Source organism: Cyanistes caeruleus, chromosome 7 (genome assembly GCF_971803275.1).
Source record: "Cyanistes caeruleus chromosome 7, bCyaCae1.hap1.1, whole genome shotgun sequence".
In the NCBI taxonomy this organism is placed as follows: domain Eukaryota; kingdom Metazoa; phylum Chordata; class Aves; order Passeriformes; family Paridae; genus Cyanistes; species Cyanistes caeruleus.
In genome coordinates, this window is record NC_141707.1 from 14806688 (window position 1) to 14824949 (window position 18262).

General features: G+C 36.9%; 1 protein-coding gene across 50 annotated transcripts in view; it reads right to left on the reverse strand.

The window, feature by feature from the left end:
• The window catches only part of TRAK2 (trafficking kinesin protein 2), a 32419-nt gene that overhangs the window by 11478 nt on the left and 2679 nt on the right, over positions 1 to 18262 (reverse strand). For 8 of the 50 annotated variants that reach the window (XR_015289075.1, XR_015289072.1, XR_015289076.1 and 5 more), the window contains exons 2-14: positions 14717 to 14841; positions 14528 to 14589; positions 13355 to 13549; positions 9349 to 9402; positions 8579 to 8649; positions 7786 to 7902; positions 6404 to 6613; positions 4627 to 4705; positions 2839 to 2969; positions 2559 to 2633; positions 1804 to 1941; positions 961 to 1040; positions 88 to 291 (exon numbers count right to left, since the gene is read on the reverse strand). Coding sequence is in view for 23 of the 50 variants with exons in the window: in XM_086897102.1 (XP_086753228.1) it covers positions 88 to 291; positions 961 to 1040; positions 1804 to 1941; positions 2559 to 2633; positions 2839 to 2969; positions 4627 to 4705; positions 6404 to 6613; positions 7786 to 7902; positions 8579 to 8649; positions 9349 to 9402; positions 13355 to 13549; positions 14528 to 14564 (1391 nt within the window). In the remaining 27 variants the exon portion in view is untranslated. Of the gene's footprint in view, positions 1 to 87; positions 292 to 960; positions 1041 to 1803; positions 1942 to 2558; positions 2634 to 2838; positions 2970 to 4626; positions 4706 to 6403; positions 6614 to 7785; positions 7903 to 8578; positions 8650 to 9348; positions 9403 to 13321; positions 13550 to 14527; positions 14842 to 18262 lie in introns of all 50 variants that reach the window. The other 42 variants (XR_015289068.1, XR_015289077.1, XR_015289067.1 and 39 more) reach the window with 9 other exon arrangements.

Here is an 18262-nt window from a genome sequence, read left to right on the forward strand (position 1 = left end):
ATTTCTCTATTACATAGCAGAAGTCCAGTCTGGGTTTAGTTTTGAATCAGTTCTTTTCAGAAGAAGGTAACAGGCTATGATTCCTACTTCAAATTCTTCTCAGAGCTGCTCCCTGGGACCATCCGTGCGTGGCTCTCCAAGTGATGCACGCCAGACTGGAAGGGCTTTGCTGTCATAACAGCACTCGAGCGATTTGATCCAGGGATTGGCAACGGGGCAGGAAAGGAAGAGGAGCGACTACGGATGATATTAGCAATCTTGACAGTGTCAAACACTCGTTTCTGTTGACCCCTGCAGAAAAGACAAGCAAACAAACATGGTTTTCAGAAGCAAAAAAGATGTAATAAAGAAAAATCTCTGAAAAACAAACTTTGAAAATTCTGCAGAGACCTCACTAAAGAGATGTTCAGAAAAACATGATTGCCTAAAACACTCATATCTTCAGGAGATCTACTCTATTAAGTATCAGAATTACTTCTTTACCTGAAGACCTGAAATTCTACTGATAACTGTTTTAGACTATTCAGAAGTATGTATTTTATTTACATAATTTGTATATGCTTTCAGGAACACATTTAGTTTATTATTTCTTGCTCAGAATTATGAGATCCACGAACAGTTCTTCATGGCTTTGAAAACTGTTATGTATCTTTCAGCTATAACATCATTTGTCTGGCAATTTTTCTCTAAGTATTAGTCCTGTGCATCAGAGAATTTGGATCAAAAAATCTCACAAATTAAAGAATGAAATAACATCCTTTTAGCAATTCCCAGCTTCTTCATAGAATCAAACGGTTTCAAAATTGAAAAGATTATCAAATATTACAAACCCTTTTTTATTTACAATGAAAACATAGAGGGAATTTATGCATTTATGGAGTTCCAGAAATCACTTTCACCTTAATTAATACAAGTCTATGGATAAATATTAAAATAGCACATAGAGATCTGGAAACATACTTTTGCTTGGAGAGAACAGATTCATCACCCTGACTCAATTCCCTCCGCATTGTCCCTTCAATTTCTGCTGCAAGGGAATCCTAGAGAAAAATGGAAACCATAAGAGTTGACAAATTTGGTTCAAGTCCTCCTTCTGACAATTTTAGCAGAAAATATCTATAAAAATTACTTTTAACAATCTGCATTTGTTTGCCTAGTATCAGTATGCTTTGGACAAACCCTTCTGCCTCTGAAGGAAGGGCATGTGGGACAGTTTTCCACCATAACTACACCCATGTGTGACCAGGATGGGTTCAGTTTTCATTAGCAACACCTGCTTTTCCTTTGTGTTTCTTTATGTACTCTGTATGTTGGTTGCTTTAGTTAAGCTACAGTTTTAAGAGCACTTCTTACAAGTGTACACGAGTGATTCCATACACACAGAGCAACCAACTGAAACCTGAAGAATTCCCAGATATTTTGAGTATGTGAGATGCTATGTGAGATGCTGTGTTTCTTAAAGAAACACTGTTGAGTTATAAAATTCCCACCAACATCAAACAAGACACTAGCACACCTGAGCGTAAGGTATAGATCATGCCAATTCCCTTATTAAACAGAAATGGCATATAAAAAGGAAAAATAATTGCAGTGTCACAGTATGTCAAGTGAACAGTTAATTTCCTAAATTTCTAAAAAGTGTACACATTGAGGAATTGAAAAACCAACACATCAGCTCCTTTGCCTACTACAAAGTAGTTCTGGCTGCAGCTCCTGCAAAGGCTCCTGTTGAGTTCCTAGAGCTGCTCACTGCCTCAGCTGTGTGTGCCAGCTGGTGTGTGCCACGCTAGAGGTGCTGGTTACCACAGGAAATGCTCCACGGGACTGCAAGTGGCAGAGACAAGCGACAGAGCTGGCTTTGCTGCGCAGCAACTTCACTTCTTCCTGGGACTCGTGCAACATCCCCAGACACTCTGCATTCCGATCTTGCAACTCGTGGAGCTGGAAGAGAAGAGAGGCCATCCTCACATGATCTCTTCAGCGAGAAAACAGACTGAAACTGAATGAACTCCTACAGTAACCTAGAATGGCAGATTCTAGGTAAGATTCTTCCAGCTGCAGGGCACATGCCCACAACTGGAATGGACAACAGTCAGCACAGCACCCGTAGTGGTTCTAGTGACAAAGCACAAAGATTCAAAAGAGGAAAATGTATGATGAAATTCAAAGGAAAATACATTAAAAAATGCAAATACACCAACTACTGATGCAAAAGAAGCAAAAAAAGAGAACTGCATTAAAATCTTATGAACCACAGTACTATTGATATAATCAGCAATATTCACACTAAAGCACTAATTTTCTCATAGCTAAGAATAGTAAGACCTCCCTATTTGAAACACACTTCTTGCCTTTTGTTCTCCTGTGAACTACAAAAATATTTGTGTAGGCTTAAATAAAATAATTATTCTTTTCCTCCAATCATATGACTTAATACACTGAAAGATTAAAATCCTACATAATTAAAAAGCAGTAGTTCCCACTCTCTCTGTTTTCCTTCTCCTGTATTCTATCCCAAACACTTCTCTAAATGTATGTTATATGGAAGTCTTAAGTACCTCTGCTGTCAGTTGTCTCTGAGCATCTTTGGAGGCTTGTAAGTGAAGTTTCAGCTCCTCCTTCTCAATCACATTCTGAAAGCACAAAAAGGGTGCTCATCATTTTCTCAGCCAATTTCCCCAAGACACTGATCCTCTGCCAGACTTTCCTGGAACTGCCACTCTCTTGCAATGCAACCCCGTGGCTCGCCAAGTCAATTTTTGCCTGCTGTAAGCACTGGCATGCACAAGCTGCACAGACACCTGGGTGCACGTGGACACTTTACCAGCATTCCCTTACTTCTTTGAGTTTGTGCTGAAGATCAACAATCTGGGACAAAAGGGATGAGATCTCTTCCTGATAGCGAATCACCTCCTCACTCTTCTCTGACAACTCCTCTGTTATCCTGGAAATCTGAGCATTTGTTTGCCCTGCAAAACACAAAAGGAACTTAGTCGAGACCTTCTCCCACAAAAAAAAAATAACCCCAAATCAAAGCTAAATCCTAGAAAGGAGGAGTGAAAGTCAACAACAATCTGAAAAACCACCAATACTCTTAGGAAATCAATTCATAATACATAAAAGTAGGTGTGTTAGAATATCCATATGGAAAAGATTAATAGTGGGGAGGAGGAGGAAAAAGAGTTAATTTCAAATGCAGGTCTAACATATTACGAAATAAGCATGCAGAATCCAAAATACACATGACCAGTATGTGAAATGACCACAATAAAACAATTTCAAATGACATAATGACTCATGACCAAAGCCAGACATGGAATATGCTGGAAAAGTTTGGTTCTGAATTAATCTTTTTATTAACTGCCATTGTAAGCAAAGGAATTTTGTCAAACCTTGTGAACTGTAACATACACTCTCGATCTCAGTCATTATCTATTCCCCAAAGATCCACTGAACACAGTTCCCTGATTTTTTTCTTTTCTTTTAGCAAGCACTTCACAAAGTGAGAAGACAAAGCAATTCCAAGAGCTAAAATAATTTTATGCAGTTAGCCTTGTTTGTACACTTGCCCCAAAAGCATTGCAAAGTCACAAGAAAGTCTGATCAATCTTGCATAAAGGTCACACTACAACTTCAGTGCTTGTTGTACCTCACACACTTACTGCAGAACAGGGCCCTTCTTATGGGCCTATGGGCATTTAAGCTCATTCAGATACCTTTTTCCTGAAAATGCAAATTTTAAAGCTGTAGGCAACACAGCTTTAGAAGAAGATTATTTCTGTGAGTCTAAATTACCTAGCATGCCTACTCATGCTATACAATTGCATAAAAAAGTGAACTCACAGACATTTACATAGGAAAATAGGAGAGCATGTTTGAAAAAACTCCTATTTGCAAAAGATGCATATTTTCTCAGTGGATCAGTGTAAATTAACCAACTAAGTATCAACTAATAGTATTTTATGTCCATCTGTAACAAGAAAAATTAAGCAGTAACCCAGTCTTCTTGATGGTGGTTGTATAGAAAAAAATAATCTTAAATATAATTTAAGGTTATTATGCACAAAGGGAGTAATACACATCAAATGACTACAGATCAAAAAAGGTATTGTTCTTTATTTTTTCAGAATACTTAGCATGCATTTATATAACAGTAGCTGCAATTCTTGCAAATAAGCATTCCCCAAAACAAACAACTGCTCTAAACAAATTAAGCCACTTGCTGATTTAAATGCTTTGGTTCATAACATATATTTTAAAACTAATGTGTTCATAGTTTTAAGAGTCTATACACTGACCCATTTCAGTGTCAAGTGTGCTGAATATACAAGAAGAATATTTTGTTGATTTTCTAGTGTCTGTAGGCTTCAGTTTAGGAAGTTTAAGAACATTACCTTTTGTGTTCATTTCACCCTTCTAAACATGACACACACAGCTGAATTTTAATACCAGAGTGAGACTTGGTGAAATACAGAAACAACCTTGCTCTTGGGCAAAGGGCAAGACTTCAATGACTGGCATAAATTACTGAAGCTCATTTTTGGATTCAGGATTAACTAGGAAAGTTTGGGCACTAGGTATTTCACCTACCATCCTGCCATTGCAAAATACAGCCTGGATACTCACTGAGTTCTTTGACACAGTCATTGACCAGCTGCTGTTCCTTCTCTTCGTATGTAATGGTTTCTGACTTCAGATGGCAAGCCTTAGAGAAAATGATTTGTTTATCAATAACAATTTCAGTTTATCTATAACGTTATAAATTTTTACTTCTAAAATTCTTGCAACTGAAGAGTCTCCCCACTCTTTTTAAAAATTCTATGCAACTGTGTTTTCCACCATAACCTGCTTGCCAAAATTTTACAGGTGTTTTGAGTAAAAGATAGACTGCAGAACAAAGCCGGATCTCTTGGCTCAAATAAAAAGGCAAAAAGATTTAATTTGGTAGGGAAAGTGAACTAAGACAGAAATCAGAAATAAGCAATTTAATTTGCTTCAAAAAACTTAAGTTAAAAATCTTGAAAACTGACTGATGTTAGCCAACTCTCTTACGGCACTGAAAAGCTCTTGGTAGAACAGCTTTCCTCCACATTCCCAAGTTGTCTATTTAGTCTAAATTTTCTGGGCCAGAGATTGAGTATCACATCATATGTAAACAACATGAAGCACTCTAGATTCCTACTTCTCTTTTGATTGTGAGGATGGTAATGTTACATTTAGCACAGACAAGCCTTCTACACTCAGGACTGTATGCCAGTAAGGGACTCACACTGTAAAACTCAGCAAATGGTTTTAAAGATTATCCCAGCAAACAGTACATTTACACAAGTGCAGGCAAATACACTTCTTTAAATAGTGCTGTCACATGGAAGGAAATAAAAAAACCAAATAAAGGCTCATTGTAATTGAGGCTATTTCAAGTCACTGAAGGTTATGTTATATCACAGAATGATTAAGCCCTGGTTGGTCTGTAAACTTGTGCAATCATATACAGGCTTATGAGCAAAGTAAAGGCAATCTGATCTTCTCTTTCTTATCCTGCAGCACTACTAATGTATCCAGTTGGTCTTAGGGAGTTTTAGGAGGAACGTGCATCTCAGGCTGAGTATTTTGGACACAAAACAAGGGCAGAAGTGTATTTTGTTAATATTAAATAGTTTGGTACTGGTGTAACAAGCTTATATTGGGAAAGACTCACATAAAAAAAGTCAAAACACCACACACAAATAAACAACATCCCCTTTCCTTAGAGGCAACAGAAAGTACCCAGTTTTAAACATTGTCCTATTTTACAAGTTCCACTCTTCACTACCAAAAAACGACACTGCATCTGTAGATTCCAATTCTTGGAACCTTTACTGTTGGTTCCATTTTATAGCCATTTTTTGTCTGGCCATTTAATCTCTGTCCTTCTAACGGCACATCTAGTGCCTGTATTCAAGTTTTACACACGAGAGACCAGTTAAAATAGAGAAACTCATCACATAGTCACAACTAAGTGTCTCTTTAAAATAATTTAAGTGGAAGCTTATTAACCCTTAAATATCTTCTGACCAAAACAATGGCAACAGAATGGAATTCCCCAAATACTCCTGCCCACTGCAGTCAGATTTATGCCATATCAAAACAAACTGCATGAGCTTGAGGGCCTGATGTGCCCAAGTACTTTTGCTGGGTGCTTACGTATGTTCCCATACATTTTCACGTATCACAAGTGCACTGAGAACAGACTGCTAGAGAACTCTGGGGACAATGAGGAATGAAGGAAACAGAAGGATGTGGGCATGGAGGGAAAGTGCACAAAATAGCCACGTGCTTCAAGAGAAACCCTGGCACTGGATTGTGAAGACCCTGACTCATTTCACACCCAGCACATACAGCACACGCCGCCAGCCGGATGTACCTTGGATCGCAGAGCCAGGTTCTCCTCCTCCAGCTCTCGGAGTTTGTCCTGCAGGACATCCAGCTGCAACGGATCGTGGGAGGCAGTGAAAGACTCGTTGAAACGCAGTGGTGTGGAACAACTGGAATCTGTCTCGCTCTCCTCAGAAGCGATGGAAACGATACGCAGCAGGTCATCCTTCTTGGACAGCTCATGCTGCAGCTGGTTAACCTAGAGCAAGTGAAGATCACCACCACGTGAAATACACTTTACATATACAATATCATACTGTATTATTTATGCAGCCTCGAGAACACCACTGCTCCTGAATAGCTCTGTTTATTTCACAGGAAGTTTGCAAAATCCTAATTTTACCACTGCAAGGGAGACTGAAAATTCAAGACACCACAAAAATGAACACCAGAACCTACTTTTAAAATAGTTTACTGCAAAGTCATTTTCCAGCTGCCTTGATGCATTATTTCATTTTAACATGCTAGCTATCGTTTTGATTATGACCATTACCCTGAATTGCTGTTTCTGGAGCGAAGGATTGAGAGACAACTATTTACATGTACAGAGTGGTACCCTCCAGTCTGCACATTAAATGATCTGTAGGACAATTAAAAAAAAAAAAAAAAAAAAAAAAAAGAGACAGATCTCATTTAGATAAAATCTATTTTGCCTATCTACATTTTTAGATGAGTACCTAAGTTCATGCTGTCCTGCAGCTGATTATGAATACATCCTTGTTACCAGCATACTGTTTCATACAAGCAGCTGAAGCCATTTAATTGTAGCTTACACTACATCTGTTGACCACAGAGTTATTTGTCAACTATTTAATTCTTCTTATAAGAAAGAAAAACAAAGAAAAAAGTTAGATTAAGAATCTGTGCTTAAAGGAAGAGATGGAGTGAAGATTGGAATTCACTTTTCATTACATTTTATTTTTTCATTTGTTTACTCTTAGTGTAAGCACCCCATTAACCAGCTCATTTTCTTTTTCCTCACTTATGAAGTTGTTATATAGTAGCTCATGTTAGATACCAATCTCTTATTTTGATTTATACTAGCCCATTTTTAGTTTAACGGTGGGAAATGAGACTGATGATCTGATGTACCCTATGATATCTAACATTTTCATAATTTCTTAGTAATTACAATATGTTGTCTTCTTATTAAATTCCTGGACTGCAAAAAGTGAATGATTAGGATTCGAACAATGATTAGGAGAATGACATCTAGGCACACTTCAGTAGTCAGGGAGCACCAATACCCCTTTCACTACAAAATTATGTATTTCTATTAATCCTGTTACCACCATCATAAATGGAAAAAAAAGAAAAAAATGCAAAAAATACCTAAATCAAGGGAAAAAAGAAAGAAAAGTGACCACTTACTCTGTCTAGAGTCTGTCCTAACTGTTCTTCCAGTGCTTCATTCTGCTCCATCAACAGATGGTTTCGCTTAAGGAGGGCTTGACCAATTCGCGCTGCCAGTTCCAGGTCCCGATCTTTCTGCTCACAAAATGAGAAAAAATGTTTCCTTTTAGTCATGTAAGGTTTAAATTCAGAGTAGTTTTAGATTCTCCTAGATACTGCTCAATACATCACTACTCTGAGATCCCCATTCATGCTCAAATGGATCAACACTAGAAAAATAGTGTCTTAATATAGAATAATAGAAAATTATTAATGCCTCATCACTTGGATCCAGAACACATCCACGACTGTGGTTTTTGATACAGCATATTCTCTTCCATAGCCATTTGCAGTAATAGGAGGGGAAAGCACCAAACCTGGGGATATTGCTGGGTTTTGTGCTGAGTACAAAGACTATGTGGGCCCTGTTGAATCACACACACACGTAAAAATCACATTTACTTAGGCCTGGGGCCTTCCCAGTGACACTTTCTCCAGAACAGACTACTCAGCTTAAACAGTGGTGAAAGGGTAGAAGCAGAAGAGCAACAGGAAATCAGAAGAAATCTGTTTCTTTCTTATACTCACTGGCTTCATGGGTGCCCATAATTTCATTACATTTTGTTTCTGAGATGGTGCAAGCAAATGGGCAGCTTCTCATTAACCATGTGTTTGATAAGCAGCTCTTGAAGATAACTTCATGGTCAGCAGCTGAATAAAGCTCTCCCTCAAACACATTCCCTCAATTGTAATAACACAGAGACAAGCATACCTCAGCTAACAGATGTTTGACCATGTCAGCTTGACTGTAGTCTTTCTGCTCCACATTATCTGTGCCAAGAACTGAAGAGAGACAAACATGCTTATTTCATTGACAGAAAGACAAGAAGACTGTGAGAAGTGGGAGAGCTGAACTCAGAGGATGTTGTTTATATACAAATACAGTACTTGGTTGATGTAGCTAGCAGAGGCTATGAAAATGCATCTTCAGCTTCAGAAATGTCAAGCAATACTTATTTGGGAGACTGATAAATGAAGTATTACATTTACAAAATGACAAAAAACTCCTAAGAGCAATTAGCAATTGAATCCTCCAGCCTGCTGGGGAGAGGAGGAAGAGTATATTGGAGCATATCCAAATATAGTTGAACACATACTTTAACCCTGAAGCAAAATTCCCACTAGGCTGTGTGACAGCTATATGCAGGAAGTATGGAGACTCCTGAGACTAGTCATGGAAATACATTTATTAAGGGCTTGACCATCTTGGAAACAACTAAGAAATAAAATAATGTATTTCTGCATTTTAGATGTAGCAGTAAATGCTATCTTAGTAATCAAATTACTTCAACGTTTGAAGAGTTTACAAAACTATTAAAAAACTGAGAAAGAGTAGGATTGGACAAACAGGACTAAGTGAGGAATGCGTGAAGAATTTGTGATGCCTCTGAACAAAACAGTGCTAAAACTGCAAAGCATTGGTTTGCTCTAGTTCATGTCCCAATCAAAAGAAGATGGCAATAACAAAGGCTTCTTAATTACCTTGTGCAAATTTGTGAGATCCATCCAAGGAGGAGGAAGGAAGTTCAATAAGAGCTAGAGTGACAGATAATGAAAGATATAGAGGGGAAAAAAAGAACAAAGAGGAGAAAGAATTAAAATGTAAGGAAACAGATGGTTTTCTGACATGCATCTACCACAATCAAAAAATAAATGCATGTGCAAACATAGTTTTTGCACTATTAACACCTTCTTAGACCTTTTAGGAAACTATTTAAACATAATTTCCTTCAGAAGAAGAATTATACATCTCTCTGTCAGGTGATAAATGTTTGTGCTAAGCTCAACAGCAATTTGGTATTTTTGCTTTATGATGTCAGGATCACTAAAGTGAAGAAGCAGCAATACAAATTTAAAAATTACAGAAGCATCTGCTTCAGCTGAAGGTTTAAGTTAACCTGTTTTGAAACTAACTCCATCACCACTAAACTGCAAAATGGGATTATTGTGGGTTTGATCTCAAGATTTCCTTTGCTCTTTTACCTTGTTTAAATCTCATTCTTACTCTGAATACACAATGGTATAGGTTATCAGTTTGTCCTGATGGGACACTTGTGGCTGGGTTCTTTTTTCCCCTTGGACTGAGATTGATGAGAGAGAGGCAGTTTTCTCTTGTTCAGACTTGGTTGTTTATTCTCCTCTTATCTATATTACATGTGTACAAGGCACAAGGAGCTACATGCACTAAGAGAGAAAGGTGCAAAATGGCTAACAAAGAACTTCTTCAACGTCTTTTGTATGTCTATTTATCCAATTAACAAATGCCAAGTAAATTATTTTTCTTACCTGACACCTGTGTGCTGCACTGCAGCACTTTTTATCCAATCACTTAACACTACCCAAAAACTTTTAGAAGAAGATGAAGAAGGAAGAAGAAGGACATGAGACAACGCCCTAATTCCTCCATCTTGCCTCTTATTTTCTAAACTAGCTTAAACTTTTTCACCCAGTGACTTAAGAAAACTCTCTAATTTACACACACTCTTAGTTTTTCTATTTAACAGTTGTTTCCATGGTGTTATATGAAATTCAGTGCTTTTTTGGATGTCAGAGCCAGGTATCAGATATAAGGACACACACTGTGCCGCTGACTCCAACATCAGTTCTTTTCTTTGTTTGTTTTGTTGAGAACTACAGACTTAGTTATGAGATACTAAAGTGCACACTAACTTCATTTACATATGTTACATAAGTTGTCTATACCCTTTACATACATTATGTCCACAACTAACTTTTTAAAGCATTACACTACAGCTATGCTAAGATCAAAACCAAGTTGCATTTAAGTAACAAAAGAATCATTTTTGTAATCTTGAAAGATAGAAGAACAGGAAGAACAACACAGATAGAAAAGTTTTACTGTTTGTCTAAAAGCTTAAAAGAAAAATATATCAAAGTAACAAACCAAATGCTTTTCATCATCAGGTAGATCAGTAGGCATAAAAACCCAACACATGCTGTTTAAGTATGCAGGAACTTTGAACTTATAGCACTGTCACTTACTAATTGTACTTCTAAGCATGGAAAAAGTAAAAACTCTCCACTAAATTCAAAGTACCTATCTATCAGTAGCACAAAGTGCACTTGGAGGACAATTTTACTGTACTATTTGGTTGCTGATACTGGCTGCTGAAAGGGGACTCCAAACACATCCAGCTTATTAGTGTTTGGAAAATTCACTGCACTTATATAACTAAGTTACAGCCATTACAGGCAGAATATTATAGCCAGTTCTCCTCTGCTAATTATTCTTAGCAGGTGATTTCAAGTTACAAGTTTCTATCCAGTCCCTTTAATAAAAATTTACACTAATTCCATAAGAAGTTACTCAGGTAGGTAAAGCTCCTAAAATCAAGAGCAACTATCTTTACTCTGATAACTAAAATCACAGAACCAACAGCTTTGAAACTTAGCTCTAAGTAAATTTTGGTGTTTTCTCTCAGTTGAGGATCAAAACTACACACAATTTATTAGAATTCTGCCTTGAGAACACATGCATATGCAATACTCACCTTGCCAAGTGAAAGTTGCAAGCAACTCTTCATTTTGGTTAAAATTCTTGTTATGTTGTGCCATGACCCTTTATTCACACATACCAAGTGGTTCCAAATAATTCAGGATTTCTTATGCTAGCACAGTTGAAGCCAAAAATATTCTTCCACCTCACTGAAAACACTGCCAAGTGTGAACCCAACTGGTTATGGGAGAGACCTTCTTATAGGCAGCAGCAGCCATAAAAAGAGGAGGAGCTGAAGTGCAATAACTGCTGTGTTGTTTTGGGGCTTTTTTCTCAACTGAAAATTCACTCAAACTATCTAGTTAGCATTCTCTCTTGAAAAAATTTATTAAAATATTTCCATACATATACAGGGGGGGGAAGACACACAGTTAAAACCACATGTCATGCTTCATGTCACATTTATTCCCAATTCCAGGCAACAAAGAAAGATTAAAATTTTACCTAACAAGCTATTCAACAATAATTATAACTAAAATTTGACTTATACCTGTATTGGTCTGGGACCTTCCTGGTTTGCCCCTGTAGGTTACTACAGGGGCAAACAGTCTCAAAAAAGCTACTATGATTTCAAGTGTAACCAATGTGTGGGCAATTTCTAGAAGAAACATAAACCGTATTTATCTTTTATCAGCAGTTACGAAAGTGTCCTTAATTGATACAAGAATTAGTTTTGTATGTTATGCTTAACAGCTACATTTTAATTCAATTTCAGTCACTGTTCCAAGAAAACATTTATAGCTTAAGAAACTCCTACAAGCAGTTTACTGTTTTCAGAGGACACTTTTTCTATTTGAAAAGAACTTCCCTCTGGGAGAAATAGGAAGACAGCCCTTTCTGCAGTACCTTGACAGCCAAATAATACACAACAGGCTTCATGAAAACTTTGTTGATAAAACCCCTCTCTCTCCCTGCAGGCTGAAAATGCATGCTCACACTGACCGAAGGTCCTTTGGAGCCCTGTGTTTTGTCACACGGGTGAGGTGCTGAGCAGAAAGCTTCAGCAGAGCTGTGTTTCACGTCAAGCTCCATCCAGCACGGATAGACTCTGATCCCACCTCTTTATGATTAACACTTGGAGGCAAGTACACACCCCACCAACTGCACAACTGCTTCCAGTGAACTACAAAAGCATTCACTTGACTATAAAATCATTTATGCTTGCAATATTATTATCAGAAACAGACTGAGCAATAAACATTAAGCGGCTTTCCAATTACTTTACACAGTTAAAAGAGTTCAAAGCCTGCAAGGTCAACTCATAACCAGATCACTCTAAATTGTTGAGTACTGCATTCTTGGGAGGTAATGTTTTAGTCTTCCTTACTCCTTTGCTATGCCCTTGGGAAGTTTAAACTACAAAGAAAAATGGCAAAAAAAAAAAACCCTTCAGAGGTGGCATGTACAAGGAAGAGGTAATCATTACAGATTGTATATAAATAACAAGTTCACTCTTCTATGTGGTTTGTTCCAATTCACGGAGGAAACAGGACCTCCCCACTTCTTTGAAGAGATTACAGTGCATTCTCCTCACATGAAAACACTTAGAAACTACCAGCAAATAAGAGTCCAGTTCATTCAGCAACTTCCTATACATTTGCTTTTCAACAAATTAAAGGTTTCTTCATGTGATTGAAGCTGTCCATTTTTTTCTTTACCATTTGATAAGTTTAGGAATAAGTTACTTAGTATTTTTAGAACTGAAAGGCAGTGATCAACATTGATCTAGTACCCACCTATCTACCATTCATCCCTTTTCTACCTCCAGAAGAAACCACTGAAAGCACTTCACAAGCATTGCTGACACCAAACATCAGGGGAATATCACCAAACCAACCACAGCACCATTAATATTCCTGAAAAACAGAGCTGCTGTGCACTCATATTTCTTGTATTACATCTCTTCTAGCACAATGCTTTGTTTCTAGATAATTATACCTTTAATATTTGGGGAAATAAGTACCGACTCACTCATGTAACGGAAGGAGTCCTCCTCATGAGCTGGAGAAGCGATCTCTGGCAGCCGGCCATGGCAAGTTTTGGGCTGAATCCAGTCTGGATTTTCATACAGGTACAGAGAGTCCACTCGTAACTTGTAATCTGGCAACTGTTCCTCCAGCATGCTCACCAGCTCCACCTCAGGAAGGTCCTCATTGGAGCAGCCATCTGAAAGAGTAAATGCCAGTAACAGTGTATTGTTAAATATATGTAAAATTTAATACTGTTGCTACGCTACTATACATTTTATGTACTAAAAAATACTTCATAAATCTTTGGTGGATTTGGAAATAATTTTTCTGTACCAGGCAAAATACCAGAATACTTACTGAATCAATACCTGATTTATACTGCAGTACTTTTAAGTTCCTTACTCCCAGCTGACCTCAGAACTTACTGAAAAGAAGGTATACTGTGTCCCTCCAACTTCCTGAATATAATGTATGTAATGAGTTTCAATTTCTAGCTTTTCCTCCTCATTGAGATAAAACACAAACCTACATTTTACCAGCTATTGATTTCCTAAAGTGTCATGGACTTTTCACAGTTGTTACACTTCCCTTTTCTGAAAGAAATTCACATTTTTCTTGTTCTTCTGTTTTATGTATTGGTTTGATAAGGAACATAGATATAAATAATCTAAAAGTAAGTAAAATCAACTGAATACTGCTTTGAATCAGGGAACAAGTATAAAATTCCATTATCATCCTTATGGAATTACACTCTGAGAAATACTGTAACCCCTGCAATCAAAGTTTAGGTCTTTCTGTGTTGCAGGGTGTTGTGTGTGTCCCTTAATATCTTCACAATTATTGCAAAAAAAAACCCCATTAAGACGAAATTGATAAAATATCAGTGGTATGCAATGATTATCTTTGCAAGATTTCCACTCAAGATGAATACTGTCTGCAGTATCTTTCAATAGAAAAACCACTGATGTTGACTATTAACAGTGAGAATTTTACAAACAGTACTTTACAGTGCACACTGACTTAACCAGTGAGTCAAATGGGACCCAGTGTTGCTGTTCCTCTGCAATATCACATAAGTAGTACAAAGATTGTGAAACATAAGGCTGTCTACAGTTTGGTGCTTTATGACATGTTAGACACATTTGAGATTTGTAATAGCAATTCTTCAACTTACCAGGGACGCTCTCCAAGCCCCTGGGATCAAAACTCATGAGTCCTTCCTTCACAGTTCACTTCCTTGGAAAGAGCATTCTGTAATCAAACTGTGCACCATTCCTTTATTGCTTTGGTAAAAAGAGGGCTTTGGTTTTAGAGACAGAGTAAGTGAGAGCCATCAAGACTCACAAATCTGGCATTAACTCACTTCTGTAGGCTGGTTCATACTCCAGATCTACTGCCATCTTAGGACATGCCTATTTCATCTGGGCTACTACTGATCAGTAGAAGTATTCCATATAAGCTTCAACAGCTTCTCAGCTCACCCATCACCTAAAAATAAAACAAAGAAAATGCCAAAATTTAACAGATTTCAGTCTTTCAAGGGAGACAGGTAAATTGGTGTGATTTTGTCTCTTTTAGTCTGAATTTCCCCTCTGTACTATAATTAATTATTATTAAAAAAAAAAAAAAGGCAAACAAGCATTTTATTTGCACTTTACACAGTACATGTAAAAGGTAGCATTAAAATATGTTTTCTCCCTACAGACATCTCACCTTAAACATGGACTCACTTGGTCAAATATCTCTTTGTCTGTACTATTCGTCGTCTTTCATACAATATTTAGTGCATTCAGGTCATTCACTGAAATGAGGCATTTCCTTTTTATCCTAACAGACAGCAGCTCCAGCTAAACAGAGATCTTCTTCAGGCCACTACATTTATTTAAAGTGATGGGTTCTAAAGGCATGATTTTAAAAACATCACCCTTAACATTTCTATTGTTAAACAATTTCGTTTTTATACAACTGTTCGCTTGAGTCACTTTTCCTTTAGGAGTCTGTTAACTAAAAATTGCACCTATCAGAAATTTGCTTTGTGGATCATGATAAAATTTGTGTTTTCTCTTCAGCAGGGACTCATGTAAACCAGAGAATGAAACTACTGTGACTAATTCAGATAAGCTATCAGAAGAGTTTAATAAAGTAAAAATATGCTTTTCCTTCGTCAAGACTGATTAATCACCTTCCATATAAAACAGTAGTTCTAGAAAGATATAAAACTGAAAACAAGTGTCATTTTCCCTCCTCTGGCATTCAGTTAACATAAAATTCTCTTAAAATCTAACATTAACTCAACAGTTTCCCCAAGATCTCAAATCATCAAGCACAACAATCAGAGGTTTGTTTTGCTGTCTGTAGCAACCTCGCATTTGACAAGATTAAAATGGACAGTGCAGGAGCTTTTTAAAGCAAGCCTGGAGCCTGCCAGTTCATCTGCTTGTAGACTTTGGCATGAGATCAAAAAAGAACTTTCTTCCATTACGGTCAGCTCATACTTGTGAGCAGTATCTTCTTGTTTTGTCATTGATTTCTTTATGTATGTACTCTGCTTATCAGTTTTAATTCTTATGCATTTAAACACCTAATAAAAAAGAAAAACTTGAGATTTCAGAAACATTTTCTATATGAATGTATAGATTATTCTAGCACTTTTTAGAAGTTTGGGGTTTTTTTTCCTAGAGGCTATTTTAGAAATGGATTGCTGAAAAGCATGAACTATACATACTTCTGTCTCAAAAACAACTTAATAAGGCAAAATAAAAGACATTTAAGAAGACTGATGTAGACCCACACATGCAAATGACTATTTTGTAATAAGAACAGTCACTATATAGCTAGACGAAGTTCAACAGCATAGGACGGTTTCTTCACAACTCTCAGTCTTTTACCTCTGAGTTTTAAAAATGTAAAAATAAATGCTGCTACTTCTCAGGATTGGTTTTAATCTCTCCTCTAAAAGCAAAGCAGAAGCACTATTTGTTGCAGGTCAATCTCAGTTCAGCCAAAGAGAAGGGGAAAAAAAGAAAAAAAGACAAAGGTGATTTGGCTAAATGTTTTCTAGAGCACCAGGCCAACACCAAGCTATTGAATTGAAAGGGCAAACTCATTTGTAAAATCTTTGAGAAGTTTACTAGATAAGCAAACACTATAAAAGTTAATGCTTGCATTTCCAGTGCCTCTTTTATCTTTAGTTTCCTCTACTATGGGGCAACTTCTGTAGAAATTCAAGCACTGGGCAGTTCCACTCTGAAAGTGACTCCATGAGACTTCTACACTGCAGCTATAAAACTATTTCCTAACTGTAGATTCCTCCTGCAAGTCACAACTATAATTAAATGCATTTAAATAAAACCCATAGAATCTACAACGTGGCTTTAAAATATATGACCATGCTATAAAAAGATGGACTAGAAATAAAAATCATGCAGAAAGACATGTCCAAAAGGGAAGCCAGAAAACTTTCTCAGGTATTGGTTTTATTTACTATATTCATTCTACACCAATATACATCTTATTAGTTTTGTCCCCTTACTCCCTCATAGGCCAATTTCCCATTGTCTTTTACTAATGGGTTAACTGAAAATGAAAAAAAACAAGGGAAATTCAAATATTAGGGAACAACCCATATGCAGGGGTGGTGCTTCTCAGAAGGCTTCCTTCAATCCTTCAAGGAAGGGTCATGAGAGATGGAAATATCAGACAACATTTTATATACATAATACATACATACCTATCTCAATCTCAGTATTTCTGTACTCTCTAGATTAAATTTTACTCCCCAATGTGTGTCTCACATTTCAGCTATCATTTGGCTCCAAACAGTGAGCCAAAACCTGGGGTACATATACACATATATACACATATATATGGGGTACATATACACATATATACACAGGGGGTACACATACACTTCTTGTAGAAGTGGGAACTATTCCTACACCTTATGTATCTGCCCTAGGGAATCCAAATTGCTCTAAGAAGACTTTATAAATTTTTCCTTCAGTGAGTAGAACACCCTAGTGCAGATTAACTTGAAAAAGCAATACCGACTAAAGCCATAGAGAAAGATAAAATAGTTATAATGCACTAAAAATTGTTCTTGCCTTTCTAAGTAACACTTTAAGCAATTTCAGATGGATGAAGAAAGAGTTGGGGCACCTCAAGACAGGATGTAATTCTGAAGACATTCTACTACTAGAGAACTCCAATTCAAATCTGAATTATGAGAAAGATGAGGGAGTTGTTTTGCAACTGGAAACTACAGACAACTGTACATGTAATTTCTCTGGGCACAAAAAGTTAAAAATGCATGCAAAATATTGGCATCTATATTGACAACATCAAACTTCAACAAAAATAAACTGTTATTCCTGCTATTTTGCATTTGTTGAGAGCAAATGTACATGTACTTGGAAAGACTAAACTAGGTCTGCTCCTCTGTACAATTCCAGGATGCAAGACATTAGGCCACAAGTAACACAAACAAAATTTTGACAACAAAGAAGATTCTAACTTGATTAAGAGAGAAGAAAACACCCATTTTCCAAAAGCAAGCCAAGTAAATGAGTGCATTATTCTCAGATGCCAAGTTTTACTGCCATGTAAGTATGCAATTAAAAAAATTGTATCAAGTCATTAACACAGTACTTTTTCCACTGCTAAAATTGGAATGCTGTCAAGCCAGCTAATAGCAATCAACATATTCTGCATTTCAAGGTTAATGAAACAGTTCTATTCTTATAGCAAACATGACCACACTGAACTGCTGCCAAAACATTCCTAGGACTAGTGCTCAAAAGCAGAGGCCAAATTCAACACCATCCAGTAGAAGATGAAGGACAAAGGATTATCAACTGAAAAACAAATCTATGTGAACACAAACTTTGCCTGTCATAATTAACATTTGTTG